General features: G+C 44.8%; 1 protein-coding gene across 1 annotated transcript in view; it reads right to left on the bottom strand.

Moving 5' to 3' along the window:
• SYNPO2 (synaptopodin 2) overlaps positions 1 to 18,105 on the bottom strand; it is a 122,450-nt gene extending 104,345 nt beyond the window's left edge. Inside the window, exon 1 of the mRNA XM_066632693.1 lies at positions 17,941 to 18,105. Coding sequence (XP_066488790.1) covers positions 17,941 to 18,045 — 105 coding nt within the window. The 5' untranslated portion in view covers positions 18,046 to 18,105. The remainder of the gene's footprint in view (positions 1 to 17,940) is intronic.
• Between the last annotated feature and the right edge of the window lie 921 nt (positions 18,106 to 19,026).

Genomic DNA, 19,026 nt, shown 5'->3' with positions numbered 1-19,026 from the left:
GGTGGGCCGCTGTGAGATACAGGAAGCTGGACTAGATGGGCCTATGGCCTGATCCAGTGGGGCTGTTCTTATGTTCTTAAGTCCGAGGACACCCATTTTGGCCAGCAATGCAAACTACAATTCTGTTGAGTGTGGTCGGTCTGTGGAACTCCTTGCCACAGGATGTGGTGATGGCGTCTAGCCTAGACGCCTTTAAAAGGGGATTGGACAAGTTTCTGGAGGAAAAATCCATTATGGGGTACAAGCCATGATGTGTATGCGCAACCTCCTGATTTTAGAAATGGGTTATGTCAGAATGCCAGATGCAAGGGAGGGCACCAGGATGAGGTCTCTTGTTATCTGGTACGCTCCCTGAGGCATTTGGTGGGCTGCTGTGAGATACAGGAAGCTGGACTAGATGGGCTTATGGCCTGATCCAGTGGGGCTGTTCTTATGTTCTTATGTGTGGTTCTTGAGCTTAGAAATCTGGAATCCTTTCCAGGCTCTGTGCTTGCACACCACCCAATACAACACATTGTACGAGCACTGTGTACAATGACATAAGGGCAATGCACTGACATAAGGGCAATGCAGCTCCGAAGTAAGGGAACAAACATTCCCTTACTTTGAGGAGGCCTCTGTGGGTGACACCCAACTGCAGGATGCCGCACATGTCCCATTGGTACTGCTGTGCCAGTGCTGGAAAGCACTGACATAAGGGGTTAGGATTGTGCCCTAAATATCTCATTGTTGCACAGTTTCCTCCATAAGCACTTGCAAAATCAGACACAGAACTGCACAAAATGCCATCTTATTTTCATGTGTATTCCTGAGGATACAACCCATTATATCACATCACTAAGTCAGAAAAACTTGCTTGTGATGTCACTTGTCTTCTTTTCAAAATTATGGTCCACAAATGGTCTTAACTATTGTGGCATAATCTCCATTAATCTAATTCTGAGGAACAGACCACTCCCACAATCTCAGCTGTAAAAACTACAAAAATTAGCTCCATTTTCTCCAGGAAACAGATTTGATAGTTTTAAAATAAAGTTATTATTTAAATAAAGTTTATTAAATAGATATCAGAAGTAATTACCATTATAAATGGGAATAAAGTTAAGATGTCTTCCGTCTTCTGTTCCTTTTATTACTTCAACCTTAAACATACCTTTCCCTTTCAGATCTGCTTAGAACAGCGTTTCTCAATGCTTATCTCCCACCGTACTACTTCACATGATCCACCCGTTGGAAGTACCACCAGAAGTAACTGGTGATGACGTCATCGCCAGTTACTTCTGGGTTGAGAAGCTGGATGCGATGTGACAGACACCACTGAAAGGCTCAGGGTGGACAGGAGAGCTTTTTAGTGTGTGAAAAGCATGCTTTGGAGCTCTGTTCTTCCAGCAAAACCTCCTACCAATTTGCCATGTCATGTCACTAGTCTTACTGCCAGGCAGCAGATGTCAGGGGGTACCACAAACACTACCAGACACCACCTCAAATACCACTGGAGGAACCTGTACCATTGGTTGAGAAACACTGGGTTAGAATCATTAATAAAATATTGGTGTTGAACAAAGGAATTTTTCTCCACAGTTCATTGCCTCCCAAGGATAATAATCAGTTATCTATAACTTCATTATTATAAACCAGAATTGCTTTCTGAAGAGTTGTTGGAGTCGGGCAGGCCAATCCTATCCCCTGGCAGCACCCTGAGGAGCAATGGCACCAAAATGGCCATCACTGCATCCTATGGGGCTGGGACAGCCTCTGGAGTCTCCTTGGGGTAAGGGAATGGTACTCCAGGTAAAGCCACTGCTTCCCCAATGGGTCTCTTTGGAGCTGCGCCAGCTATTTTGCTGGCGCAGAACCAAGGAGGCCCACGTCGGGCTCTGCAAGCCAAGAAGGGCCATAGGATCTGGTGGAAGAGTTTGCCACTGTCTCTACCCCCTTCCTGGGCCTGATCCTCCCTTCAGCCTGCCCTCCCCCACCCAGTTCCAGCCTGCCCCTGCCTGCCCTGAAGACCCTCTTTGTTGGCTGGTGAAAACATTCACTGCCAGTTGTTATCTGTGACATCTTCTTGGTGTTGAGGCCCTGGACCAGTGCAGAGAGGACAGTTGCCCAGGCAGCATTGGATATAGGATCTGGCCCTTAGAGTTGCTTATTCTAGGTTACTTTTGGCTTTGTGTAGGGAACTAGATAATAATAATAATAATAAAACTTTATTTTTATCCCGCCCTTCTCCCTAACGGGACCCAGGGCGGCTAACAACATATTAAAAACAATAAAATTTAAAAAACATTAATACAGACAGATAAAAACATTTAAAAACACACTACAGGGCCATAAAAACAGTAGTCAGATTAAAAGAGTAAAAGAGCAGATCACCGAGGAAACAAGCCTGTAAAACTAAAAGATGTATAAAAAGTTAAGAAGGCCAGAAATCAGAAGGCTTGTTTAAACAACAGTGTTTTCAGGCCTCGCCGAAAGCTCTCAAGAGAGGGAGCCATTCTCAAGTCAAGGGGAAGGGAGTTCCATAATGTTGGTGCCACTACCGAGAAGGCCCTATTTCTTGCAGCCACCCCCCGGACCTCCTTGGGTGGCGGCACTTGCAAAAAGGCCTTCTCTGATGACCTGAGATGGCGAGCCGGATTGTACGGGAGTAGGTGGTCTCTAAGATATCCTGGCCCAGAGCAGTATAGGGCTTTAAAGGTCAAAACCAGCACCTTGAATTGGGCCCGGAAACGAATGGGCAGCCAATGCAGCCCCCGGAGAAGCGGGCTGACAGAGTCAAACCGCCTGGCTCCGGTGACCACACGGGCCGCCGCATTCTGTACTAATTGTAGTTTCCGAACCGTCTTCAGGGGCAGCCCCACATAGAGCGCGTTACAGTAATCTAACCTCGATGTCACCGTGGCATGGATCACCGTGGCCAGGTCTGCACGATCCAAGTACGGTCGCAGCTGGCGCACCAGCCGAAGCTGAGCAAAGGCCCCCCTAGCCACAGCCGCCACCTGGGAATCCAGGAGCAGCTGTGAATCCAGGAGGACCCCCAAGCTGCGAACCTGCTCCTTCAGAGGGAGTGCAACCCCATTCAGAGCAAGTTGATAATCCAGCACCTGCATCGAGGATTTCCGAACCAGGAGAGCCTCTGTCTTATCCGGATTTAATTTCAGCTTGTTAGCCCCCATCCAGATCCTCACTGCTTCCAGACAGCGCTCCAGGCCCTCAACCGCCACCTTGGAGTCTGGAGGAAAGGAGAGATAGAGCTGGGTGTCATCAGCATATTGATGACACCTCACTCCAAACCCCCAGATGACCTCTCCCAGCGGTTTCATGTAGATATTAAATAGCATGGGGGACAGAATTGAACCCTGCGGCACCCCGCACCTCAAGGGCCAGGGTGTCGAACAGGCATCCCCCAGCACCACCATCTGGGACCGACCCTCCAAGTAGGAGCGAAACCACCGCAAAACAGTGCCTCCAACTCCCAACTCGGCCAATCGGCCCAGAAGGATACCATGGTCGATGGTATCGAAAGCCGCCGAGAGGTCCAGCAGGACCAACAGGGACGCACTCCCCCTGTCCAGTCCCCGGCGTAGGTCATCCACCAAGGCGACCAAGGCAGTTTCCGTCCCAAAGCCCGGTCTGAAACCAGATTGAAAAGGATCCAGATAATCCGCTTCATCCAAGACCCTCTGGAGTTGAGACGCCACTACCCGCTCAATTACCTTGCCCAGAAACGGGATGTTGGAGACTGGCCGATAGTTATTCAACACAGTGGAATCCAGGGAGGGCTTCTTCAGGAGGGGGCGAACCACTGCCTGCTTCAAGGCGAGCGGCAATGTCCCCTCCATCAAAGAAGAGTTGACCACCCTCCCCGTCCACTCAGCCAGTCCCCCCCGGGCCGCTCTAATCAGCCAAGCTGGGCAAGGGTCAAGCAGGCAGGCAGACGGCCTCACACTCCAAAGGAGTCTGTCCACATCCTCAGGCTGCACAAGCTGAAAAGAATCCCACAATACTGGACAAGCAGTTGCCAAGGGGACATCAACAGACATTGTCAATGTGGCATCCAAGTCGCGACGAATACGATCAACTTTATCTGCAAAGTGTTGGGCAAGCACGTCACAGCGGCTGACCGTGTATTCCTCCTGGTCCACTGGCGGGGCCCGATGGAGGAGGCCCCGCACCACACGGAACAGCTCTGCCGGACGGCTATCAGCAGACGCAATGGTAGCAGAGAAGAACGATCTCTGAAATCGTTCTCTGAAAGAAGAAGATGGAAAATGGCTAATCAAACTACTTGGGTCTATACTGGTGGAATTGCTGACATTTCAATGTATAATACGTAGTTTAGTCATGATTAAGTTCCTTAGTCATGACTAATGAAACGTAGGACTATTTAGCATTCTAGTAACAATCTTCCATTATTCTTATCATTCGGTTTGTTTATGCTTTTGTTACGTATTTACTGAGAATTGCTCTTTCTTGCTGGCTTTGTCTATTTCAGATGCTTGTGTACCTGTACATTTCATTTGGCATAATTTTGGTTAATAAAAAGATGACAAAAAGAAAGAAAACATCCATAGAAACAGCCAAGAAAACTTAGGAGGACTCTTGGAGCTTTTCCTGGGGAGAGAAATACATATGGGAAGTGTTATGCCAAAACCGAAAATCCACTTGACTGTTTCAGCAAAGATGCTCGAGCGAGATACAAGGTTTCTGCTGGCTCTTTGGAAACTCGTCCCTGATGAAAGGAAAATGAGGAACCACAATGAAAGTTTACTGTATTTGTGGCTGAAATTAGCATTTACCTTCTTTCTTTTTAAGTTCTCCAAAATAAGGATGGTCAAAGATTTCAACACAGGAGGACGGTACTTAAATTGACATTGTCCTGGGCAAGGCACACATGCAGTTAATGCTCACTTTTAGCTGGGAAAACTTTTCCAGGCAATTAAGATCTTTACATGAAGCTGTCAGCTCATTTTGAATAAAGCTGTACCTACAAACAACTGAAGAACATATTCTCTGTTTTGGGTATTCTAAGAACATAAGAAGAGCCCCACTGGATCAGGCAAAGGCCCATCTAGTCCAGCTTCCTGTATCTCACAGTGGCTCTCCAAATGCGTCAGAGAGCACACAAGACAACAAGACACAACCTGCTTCCTGGTGCCCTCCCCTGCATCTGGCATTCTGAGGTAGCATCTGTTGTATGTCCCCCCCCCCACCCCCAGGTAGAAATCAGCAAATAGTCTTCCCAAACCCAAGTTTGCTGTATTAGGGTGGAGGGCACTTGCAAAGGGAAAATTGGTGGGATGTGCTTAACAGTTGTCAATTCACCCCTGAAAATGCCCCCTCTGCCCCAAGGACTGTGTGAGCACAGTAAGCAAAGAACAATGATGGTGCTATTTGCAAATCACAGATGGAAAGCAGGGGATGGAGTCAATAGCTTCTCCTGTCCATTGATCCTCACTAACAAATATCCTCCATCCCCAGATTAGTGTTACTAGGAAACCCTGTGTTTTCAGAATTTGAGAATGCAGTCCTATACACACTTACCTGGGAGTGATTGAACCCAATGGGACTTCTGAGTAGACATGTATAGGACAGCACTGTCAGAATACTACAGGTAAGTTCTTATTTCATCAGCCGATGGCAATATTTCAATAATATAGCTCATGTTGTCATCGCAATAACCATGCGAGGTAGAATATTCTTTCTTTGCTGCCTTGCACTACTATTCAGATGCTAGATCAGGGATGTCAAAACCGTTTCACATAATGGGCCAAACAGAATTATTAGGCCTGCTGAGATTGTAAGTGATATTATTAAGCAGCAACTGAAGTCATTAAGCATTAAGTAGTGCTGCTTCTACAGGGGTGTCACTTTGCAGCTCAGCAGCTGAGAGGTGCTCTGCCAAGTGACACCTTGGCAGAAATGGCACAGAAGTGGCACTGCCGAAAGGGTAGCCTACATGAAAACTGGCTCTCCCAGCTCCTTGGCAGGCTCCTCTTGGCCTGCTTCTTCCCCTGTATCATTCCTTGCTTTCTGAGAAGCACTGGGAGAACCCAATCATCATGTGGGTTGCCCTTTCAGCAGTGAAACCTCAGCAGAGGTGGCACTGAAAGGGTGGCCTGTTTGATAATTGGGCTTTCCCAGCGCTGCCCTTTCAGCAGTACTGCTTCTGCTTATGGTTCTCTTTGCAGCTCACAACTGAGAGCAGCTGACGGTGGTGCTTGGAGAGCCCAGTTATCACAGGGGGCAAATGAATAGTTTCAGAGGGCCATATCTGGCCCGTGGGATTTATGTTTGACACCCCTGGGCTAGATCATGCACCATACTGCTGTGAATACAGATACTTGCAAATATTTATGATTGGGATATGAGAACTATGTTTGCATTCTTCTATCGCTTCACAAAGTTCAGCAAAAATTTATCCCAAATTTTGCCAAATCGTGCCACTTCATCTTTGTTGCATTAACTGTCCTGGATCTCTCTTCATTCAGTCACATGGTCTGATCAAGCAACAATCCCCAAATGTCCAGATTTAAATAGTTCATGGATGCTCTAATTTTAGTTTCACTCAATGGTACCAACTGTGTGCTTTTGTTAATGGTGATCAACAGAGCTGTTGCTAGGTCAGCTATGCAAATCAAAATCTGATGAGAACAGCCAGTGAGGGAGAAACAAGACACGTATGCAATATGCCTTTGTTCTCAGTGACTATTTCAAAGCTGCATTTGTTCATGTCACTTTTTTTTTTTTTTTAGAACAAAGACCATAGTCTACCCTCAAACTAATTATCATGCTGTGTGCCTCATTCACACTAAGGATTTTGCTGCATCACTTCACATTAGATAATTTTATAAGTTGGTCATCACAGTAAAAGAACGTATGTTATTATAGTTTCTCCACTGTGGACTAATGTAGGTCTCAATTTTAAATCATTCTTTTAGCCAAAATTGCCCCCAGGAGACACTGAAAACCACAAAAATCACTCAGCAGCCAACTTGTGCAAGTTCTTTTCCTAAAGTTAGTGTGGTTACAGTTAAACCCTGAACATTCAAGCAAAGAGACAATCTGTCAAGTCCAGCACAGTAAGAAAGTTTTCTTTCTATTTCAACACCAGTTCATTTGCTTAGATACACCATCCTACAATGCTGTGGGAATCTCTGGTGCATTTACAACTGTGACAGGGAGATTATTCCAGAAATGGTTAGATGTGATCTTGTGGGAGCCAGTCTCACAGCCCAATCCTATCCAACTTTCCAGTGCTGATGAAGCTGCAATGCAATCCTGAGGTAAGGGAACAAATATTCCCTTACCTTGAGGAGGCCAGTGTGACTGCCTTCCCCACCACAGGATGCAGCGCACAGCCCATTGGTATGGCTGCATTGGTGCTGGAAAGTTGGCTAGGATTGGGCCCTCGGTTTATAGATGGCGACCTTATCACGTAATGAAGCAAGTTGCACACCAGTGCACTAGGGAAGGGGGAAGTGCTTGTATTAGTATAATAAAGCACACATAGACATCCTGATTTGAGCAGTCATTAGCACACTAAATAATGGGGGAGGCAGAGTAGGGCACATGTAGAAGGTAGGCCTTTATGCCAAACGTTCTACAATCCCCATAACTTTGCATCCATGGGAATGAATGCTCCAAATACTTTTTGGAATCAGTTTTAGTCATGCACCTTATGCATGGAGTACTAACTTCAAATTACAGTTTGTTCAATGCATTCATTTGTATATAATACTGGTCAAAAATGCTTATTCACATCCACCAATCATCCGTGTTCTTCTGGAGTGACCTTTTCATGACTATCCATGCAGACAGCTATATAACATTTCGCTTTCTTGCTTGGGACTCTACTTTCTTTAGACATAAAATTATAGTCTTGCCTTTCAGATTATTTCCATATGCTTTAAAAAAAACAAAAAACCTGGATCAATGAAATTTGGAACCTGGTTTTGTACATCATTGGATGTAATTGATTTTCAACCCGAATGTTGCTCCTGGGGGGAAAAAATACTGACCAACATACGTCATTTAATCAGCCAAGTTTAGATTGTATATCTGCAATCCTGAGTCAAAATGATAGACTGTTCTGTAGGCCAGAGAGTTTCCTCTCAGACAGTCCATGCATCCACTTAAAGAGGAATACTTTGATTTAGTCCACTTTTTATCATTGACTAAATCAGGGATGTCAAACATAAGGCCTGTGGGCTGGATGTGGCCCTCCAGAAGCTCTTTATCCCCCCCCATTATAATTGGGCTCTGTAGTACCTCTCAGCTGTAAAGCGATGCCTCAGCAGAAGTAGCACTGTTGAAAAGGTGGCCACACTCTTCCAAACCTCCCACCACACTATAGCATGCAGCATGCCAATGAAGCACACACTGCATGCTATTGTGGGGTGTGCGTGTGTGGGTCTACAAGAAATACACAAAATGCTCAGTAAGCCTTCTGGCTCCATGTGCTTTCAGAAAGCTGTTTGCGACAGCCATAAAGCATGCTTCGCCGGAGGCACACTAGTTCCGGTAGTGGTGCCCAACAATAGGATTAGGCCATTAGGTTGCAATCCTCTACTGTACACGCTTTCATAGGAATAAACCCTCTTGAACACAGTGAGGCTTACTTCTGAGTAGACATGCACAGGATTGGACTGTTAAACATCCTTGTGGCTTCATTGGACTCATGTTTCTTGCGTACACAAAAGTCAATCTGGCACAGGTCTTGGCAAATGTATACCTGACCAGGTAGGCTGCCATCGGTTCCTGATTATAATTGCCTTTGCTGTTGTTGGCAACCTTCAGTCTCGAAAGACTACAGTATCGCGCTCTGAAAGGTGGTTCTGGAACAGCGTCTAGTGTGGCTGAAAAGGCCAATTCGGGAGTGACAATCCCTTCCACACTGGGAGCAAGTGCAGTCTGTCCCTGGTCTGTCCCTGGCCTTGCTGTACTGATGTTTAAATGCCCGTATGACTCCCTTGGCAGTGAAAGTGACTGCAGCATTCCTTCCAGGCTATATTACACAAACACAACACCCTGGGAAAAGGCCTATAAAAGAGGACTGGCCTGCAGCAAGCTACTTTTTCCTAACATGCTGCCCAACTTAACAATGTATCACATCTGATCTGTAAATAACCCCAAAGTGAAGTGTAATTTAATAGTGGAAAACTGGACAAGGCTTTGTACTGCTAGAACAGAAGAAAACATGTCTACTTTGCCTTGTGATGCCCCTTCTTTGGGTCTTCAAATGAAAGGGAAACATGATTTTCTGAGGTATTTCGTGACAGTGTTCATTCACGTACACCCCCCCCCCAAAAGTACTTCTGTGTATATGACACAGAACCCATATAAGACACTTAAGTCTCAAGGAGGTTTGCTTCAGTGTTGCTTGGGTCAAAGCCTGTTTTCAAAATCATGTTCTTCTGATGGGTTAATGTGACCATTTCCAAATAAATATCTGAGGACTTTCAGCTGGAATGTAATTTTGATTTCATTTAAATTGGAAGCTGTTAATGAACAAATTGATTTGAATGTAATAGCTGACAAGTAGATGCTTCGGCGATATCTCTTCAGTTTTCCTGTCTCAGGATCTTACAGTGCAATTCTAACCCCTGGGTTAGGTTGGCACAAGTCACCCAGAGGGTGTCATAAACGTGCCATAAGGCATGTTTGTGTCAATCCAGGAGACAGGAGGCCAGCGCAAGGAGTTGAGCTGGCCAACCTGTGCTGGATTCAGGCCTGGCGGAGTACGTTTGCGTCAGCCAAGCTTGGCCAACGCAGGGGTCTGGAGGGGTGTGTGAGGAGGGTGGGGAGGAGGCGTTTAGGGGTGGGAGAAGGGCAGGCAGTAGGTGTTCCTGGGGGCAGGTGGTTGGGGAGCAGGAGGCAGGGCCAAGACCTGGCAGTTATGCTGGATTCTGACCCCATTCCCAAGAGGCACTGAGCCGCGAGGCTGCTCCACTCTACTCAGATTTGTGCCACCTCAGAAGATGGCACAGATCCAACTAGACTTATTGGGGCTAGTGCAGCATAACATGGGGTAAGGGGAGAGTTTTCCCCTTGCCTCAGGTTGTCTCAATTCTGGCCCCAAGCCTGTGCTGGATGCAGTGCAGACCCGCTGGCCTACCTGCTCCAGTGCAAGTTAGGATTGCGCCCCTAGTCCTTAGTTTTCCTTTGTCCCAGAATCTCTTTCCAGGAATCAGCCACTTCCCATATAAGGATTTAAGTCCTAACCCTATTGGGAAGTGCAAAAGCTGGGTCACGGTCACACACTTCTGGGCCTCTGCTGCAAACACGCAGCTGGATAGTGTGTGAAGTGGTGGCTCCAGAAGCCTCTATCAGTGCTTGTAAGTTGACAGTGGAGGTATATTGTTGCTGGGGAGGTAGAGGGCAGGGGCAGTTTCAGTGAGGATTGCAGTGAGAGCAGGGAAATGTGGTTTTGATTATGAAACTTGTATCTTGGCATGGACCTCTGAGCAAGTAAAAGGTTTTAGTGCTGTATACACCTTAAGAAGCATTAAACGAAATTTATTTTATTTCTTCACACTCACATGCAAGTCCACTTAGGTACAAATATATTTCCAATTTCCATTGGCTACCACACAGTTCATTAACTTTAAGTTTATGCCTGAACCTTTCTCCATGGCTTTAACACATCAAAGCCAAATGTTTATATGAGCCCTTGAGAAAAACTTGATAGTATTAGAGATGATACAAAGATTGGATCATTGCTGTCAAAGAAAGTTTACATATAATGCCCAAACTCTCAGAAATAAACTCATCCCACTGTGAATGCCAGAGAGCATATGGGAACATTTCAGCCATGTAGCTGGTGCTGATCACATGAGTTTTTCAATATTGTCCCTCCTGGCCGGCTTTTAGTGGGGAGGGAAAGATCCCATGTGATCATTCGAAGGGCAGCATCAGAGGTTGGCCAGGTGGAGCAATGACCAAGGATCCACACCCACACCAAGCCAGCCCCTGCGGCCCTATTGACAGAAGCAGCCATGATCCCACAGCACTGGATTGGTTGTACCCCATATACATTCTCTTAAGTCTTAGACTTCCATCTGAGAAACTGTAAAAAAATTATGATCCTCAAGATGCAGAAGAAAGATACAGTCTGTATGCCGAGAACATAAGAACAGTCCTGCTGGATTTAGGCCCGTCTAGTCCAGCTTCCTGTATCTCACAATGGCCCACCAAATGCCCCAGGGAGCACACAAGACAACAAGAGCCCTGCATCCTGGTGGCCTCACTTGCATCTGGCATTCTGACATAGCCCATTTCTGAAATCAGGAGGTTGCACATACGCATCATGGCATGTAACCCATGATGGATTTTTCCTCCAGAAATTTGTTCAATTCCCTTTTAAAGGCATCCAGGCCAGGTGCCATCACCACATCCTGTGGCAAGGAGTTCCACAGACCAACCACACGCTGAGTAATGAAATATTTTCCTTTGTCTGTCCTAATTCTCCCAACACTCAATTTTAGTGGATGTCCCCTGGTTCTGGTGTTAACTAAAAGTTTATGCTAAACTTTTTTATGCTAAAAGTCCTCCATTAAGCCATTTCTGCCCAATTTTGCATATATGCAACAAATAACAAATGTGTACACCTCTGGGCCAGGAAGAAATGGGTAAATTACAGATAAAACATCCTTGTGTTCTCCAATTGTGTCACAAGAGTTTTGAAATACTAAGTGACCAAAATGTTCAAACAAACGTCTTCCAGGTTTTGCCTACAGCAACTGGATATGTCCATCAGTTTGCAGAGAAGAATTTTACCAAACACAGTGTTTCCCCTATTTCAAACAAGGCTTGGAGGTTCTTCAGAAAAAAAAAAAAAGCCATTCTTAATCATTTTTGGCGTGGCCCAGAAGTCATGATAGCATTACGAAAGCTATAAGTTCAGAAGTTCACCTCATTTGTTCAGAACTGCCTTGCTGTATGACTCTTGTATAACTGTTGCTTCACAAATTTCAAGAGTGTAACAAATAGGACACATTTGGAACATTTAAACACACAGGAAATGTCAAACTAAAACACAAGGCGTTTAACTCATGCTCTCTCTCTTTTCCTTCTGCCAGTTCCTTATTCTTTCCAATGATCAGGAGCTCTAGTCAAGCTCTAAACCCTGCATAAGTGCTCAGGTTAAGCTCACCTGGGTGGTTATTTCACACTGAAGCTGATGGGAGTCAACTGTGTATGTTGATGCAGGTCACTATGTCACATTGAAACAATGTATTAAAGGTCAGTTCAGACAAACCTCCTGTTCTATCAGGAAAAGGTGCACCGGGAAGGACGGGATGTGAATGCACATGCTCTTATTGGTAGGTAGGGTGTGTCTTCCAAATAACCCACTGCTCCCAAATTATCTGGAACGTCACTGAATTCTATATGACTATTGTTTATATAGGGTAAGAGTACAATGAAAAGCAGAAGGTTTTTGCAACATTATCATATGTCCAAGCAATGAAATGTGTGATGTTTGATTAGCTCAGCTCTTCAAAATGTCCCCTATAGAAAATTCAGAAGACTTTGCGTGCAATCCTACCCTGCACTGGAACAAGGCTTGCATTGTATCCAGTGCAGGATTGTGGCCCCAAGCCGACCACCACCTGCCCTCCCCCTGGCCAGGAATGCTTCCCTCCTAACTCCTCCCCACCTCCTCCCTGTCTACCTTTGCTGCTTGTATCGGCCCAGCTGGGCCAACGCAAGATTCTGTGAGGAAGCCACCACAGAAGCTGGATTCAGCCTCCATGTATCGGCGCATCTTTGTGCACCGACGTGGCTTCCTCCTGAGGAGGCGCAAACGTACCTTACGGCAATCCTGGGTCAGGATTGCGTCCTTTGTCAAACACTGTATAAGCAAATTGTTTCATAAAAATGCTGCTTGGTACACAAAATGGACTAAACCCATGGAACCACATAATTACATTTACTCAGGTCAGGTTCATCGATAATGAATTAGTCTACCTGACAGTGTATATTCAGACTAACCGAGTGCACAGAGTTTAAGCTAGTCATAAACAACGCTTCCACTCACTGATGATTACTTGAACCTGAGCAAAAAGCTGTAACAAAGAACTGTGATGCGGAAAGTCGAGACATTAACATTTTAAGGAGACCATTATCATCATGCTTGCCTACCGACTTTATCAGTTTTCTAGTAGACTAAGCAGAAGTTTTCCAGACTCACAAAGAGAGTCTGGTCCAACAAGAAGCTGACGGAACATACCAAGATCCAGGTCTACAGAGCTTTCGTCCTGAGTACACTTCTGTACTGCAGTGAGTCATGGACTCTTCACTCACAACAGGAGAGGAAACTGAATGCTTTCCACATGCGCTGCCTCCGACGTATTCTCGGCATCACCTGGCAGGACAAAGTTCCAAACAACACAGTCCTGGAATGTGCTGGAATCCCTAGCACGTATGCACTACTGAAACAGAGACGCCTGCGTTGGCTCGGTCATGTCGTGAGAATGGATGATGGCCGGATCCCAAAGGATCTCCTCTATGGAGAACTCGTGCAAGGAAAGCGCCCTACAGGTAGACCACAGCTGCGATACAAGGACATCTGCAAGAGGGATCTGAAGGCCTTAGGAGTGGACCTCAACAAGTGGGAAACCCTGGCCTCTGAGCGGCCCGCTTGGAGGCAGGCTGTGCAACATGGCCTTTCCCAGTTTGAAGAGACACTTGGCCAACAGTCTGAGGCTAAGAGGCAAAGAAGGAAGGCCCATAGCCAGGGAGACAGACCAGGGACAGACTGCACTTGCTGCACTTGGATAATAGGTAGAATGCTGGAACTTTTGTCTGACACACTGGCCACTGGGTAAATCCAAGAGCAGGATATTTTTACTCTTCCACTTTGAACCTTGGGCATGAAATCTGATTCAGAACCATAGGACCTTAATGAGGCCAGCACCAAAAAGACTGACCATGCCGATGGAGAGCAGGGTTGTTTGACTGGCCCTGCTTCCAAGACCTCTTGGCTCAGTGCACACATGGCCTCTCCACATACAAACTGCACATGTGTGGGCTCTCTCCATGCAATCAAGAACCTTACAAAAAGCTATGTTCTTTGCACATAGGCTCTGTGTTCACAAATGCAGTCAATGCACTGAAGTTGGGGGCAGGGACAGCAATGGGATCACACTCCCCCTCCATGCTTTCATTTGCCTGAAAGAGGCTAAAGAGATGAGCTAAGTGTCCCTGGTTTGGGCAACATAATAGTTTCGATTCTTTCAGCTTATTATATCATGGGTCATCTTCTGTACAAATCAAAGGCTGAAGTAAGTTACGATGATGTTAGCCCATAAAAATGAGTTGTAAACACATGTTTTCAGGATGAAATACTGCAGCGTTAAAATGGACTGAATTATTTCAACCAAGCTTTCTATGACAGCCATGCCTGAAATCCCAGAATTCTTCAGAACAGCCTAATGTCAGTGCAGGATGCTCTGAAGATCTGCTGATTCACCATATCTCTTGGGAAATCCCCCTAACAGAACATACTGGAAGTTTGGCAGGCTTCCCTTTCCCTCATAGGCCAGCTGATGGAACGGACGCTGGGAAAGACTCTAATCATGTGGGGTCCCATGGCTATTACAGACTCTTTGTGAAGTCCTGTTTCAGCCAAGCTCTTTTTCTTTGCTTGCTATTTTAAATAATTCAAAGTTTCCCCTTTGTTGTTTTATATTATAGACAATGGCGCAGACCCACAGTGTAAAAATCAGTAGGCAATATGATGCTAGGACGTAGTAAAGAACACACCAAGCAAGGGGAAAAAAGTCACCCAAACAGACTTTCTTTTTCATTATAAGTCGATAAAATGCTGCCAGGCTTTCCCTCCCTCTCCATTTCTCTTCATTTTAAACCAGGGGTGTCCAAAGTTTTTGGCAGGAGGGCCACATCATCTCTCTGACACTGTGTTGGGGGCCAGGAGAAAAAAAGAATTAATTTATATTTAAAATTTGAATAAATTTACATAAGTTTACATAAATGAATATATTAAAGATGAACTTATATGAATGAATGAATGAATGGTCTTGCAATAGCTCAAGGCCTATAAAAGGCCTTGCACAAAGCAAGGCTGGCCTTTCCTTTGCTGCTGCTACTGCATCACAGACATGAAACAGCAAGAAGTGGAGGAAGCCCTCATCCCACAGCTCATGTGAGAGGTCAAACAGTCGCCCTCATGCTGAGAGCAGTTGCGTCTGGCCAGTGTGGGCTCCAACAAATCTCCAGAGGGCCAGAGGCTCATTGGAGACTGGGGTATCCCTGAGGGCTGCATTGAGAGGCCTCAAGGGCCGCATGTGGCCCCAGGGCCAGGGTTTGAGCACCCCTGTTTTAAACCACTCAATATTTATACTATTTTCAAGGAGAACAAGCCACCAAACACCCTTGCTGAGGGACCTCCATTCATTCAATAACATTTGCCAAGGAGGAGCTTTTCGGAAGCAAGTGAAGATTGGGTATCAGCAGTGCTTGGTGGTTTGCTGCAAATTACATGTCCAAGAAATCATTGATAATTTGATTCTATCGTCATGTGTATCCAGTTCTCTCACCCGAGAATATCAGCAAATGACAGGAAGCTCAATACTGATGAAAAGAAATGCTGCTTCACGCCATATGGAAATTGACCTGGAAGCTACAACCACCACTGACTGCGATGATATTTAGGATTGTGTGAATTAATTGAGGATAAGTCTAGCAACAGGGAAAGGTTGCAGTACAATGGTAGAGCATATGCCTTCTAGGCAAAGGAACCAAGGTTCAATCTGGGCACTTCCAGCTAGGGCTAGGAAAGATGACCGTGAAAACTTGGAGAGCCTGCTGCTAGTCAGTGTGTGCAATACTGAGCCAGGTGGATTCTGTAGTGGTCTGCAGCTTCTCTGGTTCCTAACAGCTAGTAGGTGCTAGTTAAATGTAACCTCTGTGAGCAAGAGGCACTACTGTGTATACCTCTGAATATGAGATGCTGGGAACTGGGTATAGCCATCACTTTCATGGCCTGCTTCTGCACGCCCAAGGAAATCTGGTTGGCAGCTGTTGGAAAGGAAGTTCTGGACTAGATAGACTTGATCCAATGAGGAAGCGGTCACGTTCATCTCATCATGACCAATAAAACATTCCACATACCATGGATAGTGGATAAGATATTGTGGATGCATGCTGCAACTCTTGACCAAGGATGCCAGGTCGTTATCCCTGGGATCTGAGCTGGATGTCCAAAACCAGTATAGGATAGGGCTTATTATTATTATTATTATTATTATTATTATTATTATTATTATTATTGGGACAAAACCCCCCACTCTCTAATTCTAATATTTTCTTTACTCTCACCCACCTAAATTTCACTAGGTGGCAGGATTCCACTATTCCTTGCAAAAGAACAGTTGCATACAAGATCTAGGGAACTTTTTGTTTCAGAACAAATTTACCAATTTATTGCAAACAAACTAAAACATGTTTAATAAAGGTACATCTGTTCGATGCCCTGCTCATTGCACTGCTTATTGCCATGTTGAAAAGAAAAAATAAAATCTGGTGAGAGGGTCTTCGTAGAGAATGAAAGGCAATATTCATCTACCAAAAGAAATTAACTACTATTTTAATACAGTTATAATAAATCTTATAGTACTTTCAAGTAACATTTTATCTGTTTGAAAAACACAAATAATATATTTGAACAAAGTTTAAGAATCTTTAAGAATTTATTATAACCGGTGTAATATATTCCTACATACCCATTTCAAAGAATTCTGAGACAATGAGTGTTCCCTTTTCCTTTCCTATTAGAAGCAAATTGTCATGCTGCTTAATCCTATGCTTGCTTCTTCAGAAGTAAATTTGGCTGGATTAAATTATGCCCAAGGGTACGTTTGATTTCAGCCATACAGCCTAATTTCATACATGCTCACCTGGAAGCAAGTCTCACTAAAGTTCTGTAGATCTTTTTCCCAATAAACTATAGATGGAGTGGTGGAAACTCTATGAAGTTTCCACCACTCCATCAATGGAACTCTATGGAGTTTCCATCGAGTTGAAGCTTGATGAAATTTCCTTCTTACATAGGATTGTGTTGTATGTCTTAACTTCATTAATGTGATATGATTTATAGTAATTAAGCCAAAATTAATCCTAAATTCTACTATTTAAGCATTAACTACATAGAATTCTACCACACAGGAGACACAATTTGTCCCCAAATACAGCAAAATATTAAATTTACATTTAATTCATGTTAAATTAATTGTCATTAAGCTATTGTTTCATTTTCCAAACAAACTGTTTAATCTTAATGATGCAGATACTTTCAGAAATACTTGTTAAATGCTCTTGTAAGCACTATTGTGAATCAGAAATATTTCATTGTAAACTATTAAAAATATATCAGGACATATGCAGCATCTCAAGAAGATGATTCTAGCTCTAGAGATTGCTTGATTAAATGTTAAGCAATTGCTTCATGATCATGCTTTCCCCAGTTCCCCCAAATGGTAGCTGTATGTTCTCAAGTAGCCACGCATTTATTCCATTGCCAGGAGAGACTAGAAGAAAAAGTGTCACAAATCTCTCATCAAAGTCGGCTTGTTAGCTCAAGACCCACTCCTCGCTGTACTGAGTTCTTTCAACATCATTCAGCAAGTTCAACAGGAGCTAAAAGCACTCAACATCTCACAGGTCTTAATGCAAGAAAAGAATCCCTTCGTACTTTCTCAGTAACCAAGTGGAAGAAATCTTAGTTCTCTTAAAATTAAAACCTGCACATTCTAAGAATACATTTGGGTGCAATGTTGCAAATTTAAAAGAAATACGGAAAAGAAGTAATCATCAAACACTTGAAAGCTGGGGAAACTGCTCCCCTCAAACAAACCCCTGCCAGAAACTCTTTTTTCCCCTTCTCCCCAAGTATTGATAGACAGTCTTTTATTGTCCTACCTTGGCAATTTGTAAAGGCTGCTTTTCCTCTTTGCCACCTTGCAGTCTAAAACCCCAAGGTGCCCCTCCGGTCATGGTGATGCAGATAAAATCCCCTGTACCCATTTTTCCTGGTGAAGTTAGGCAGCATTCATTTGCAGAAACAATATTTCCTGTAAGCTGTGGATGTTCACTGAACTTGCAGCTTGCCTAGCAGATGATGTTAGAAAGAGAGCAACAAGCTCAATGCTGCCACCACTGCAGTGGACTGCACTCTCTGTAACACCGTCCTTTGGTGAGAGCGAGGGAGCTCTCCCAGATGAAGGGACCAGCCCACTCTTTCTTTCGTCAATCTGCTCCGCTCAGCCCACCTTCATGGTAAAGCAAAATTATGTCGAGGAAACACACGAAAGGGGCTCAGTCCCAGAGCTCAGAAGGCTATATATAAACCCAAGAGCCTTTGCCCCTGACAGCTCAATCAAAACACAGCGAGCAAAGGGCTTGTAAATTTCCCGGCAGTGATTTAAGTCTAAAGGTTTACTTTTGTAAATGGTACCAGATACGTTGAGCATTAACTGGGTACATGTTTTGTATGCTCACAATCCAAACAAAATTGTAGAGGAAGAGAGAGAGAGAGAGAGAGAGAGAGAGATGTATCTTTTTTTAAATACTCTGCAGACACTGTACTGAAATATCTAAACATCTCACTGCGAATGGGTTCAAAACAAAGCTATTCAAAGTTACAGGATGGAGACAATTATCAAGTGATGGGCTGATCCTTTGAAACTTTCATCAGTCTTGCATTGTAGACTTTTCAAACAGTCCAAGCAGGAAGCTCCAAAGACAGATTTTCTCCTACAACCAGGGCTTTTCAAACTGGGGCATCGCAACGCCCCAGCCTGTGGGCCCTGGCCTCTGCCCCCTTAATAGGCGGGGGTAGCATGGAGGCAGGGAGGAGGCAGCAGCGCGATCCCCAGGATCATGCCGCTCAGGGGACTGCAGGGGCTTGGGTGCACTTACCAGAGCCTCCGGCAGCCTCCTGGGGGTGCGGGGACCCCTGCGCAACTGTCTGCAGGGCTCTCCAATGCTTTAGAAGTGAAAGTGAAG

The sequence above is a fragment of the Tiliqua scincoides genome, chromosome 6, assembly GCF_035046505.1.
Source record: "Tiliqua scincoides isolate rTilSci1 chromosome 6, rTilSci1.hap2, whole genome shotgun sequence".
Taxonomy (NCBI): Eukaryota; Metazoa; Chordata; class Lepidosauria; order Squamata; family Scincidae; genus Tiliqua; species Tiliqua scincoides.
This window is presented reverse-complemented; position numbering and strand designations above follow the sequence as displayed.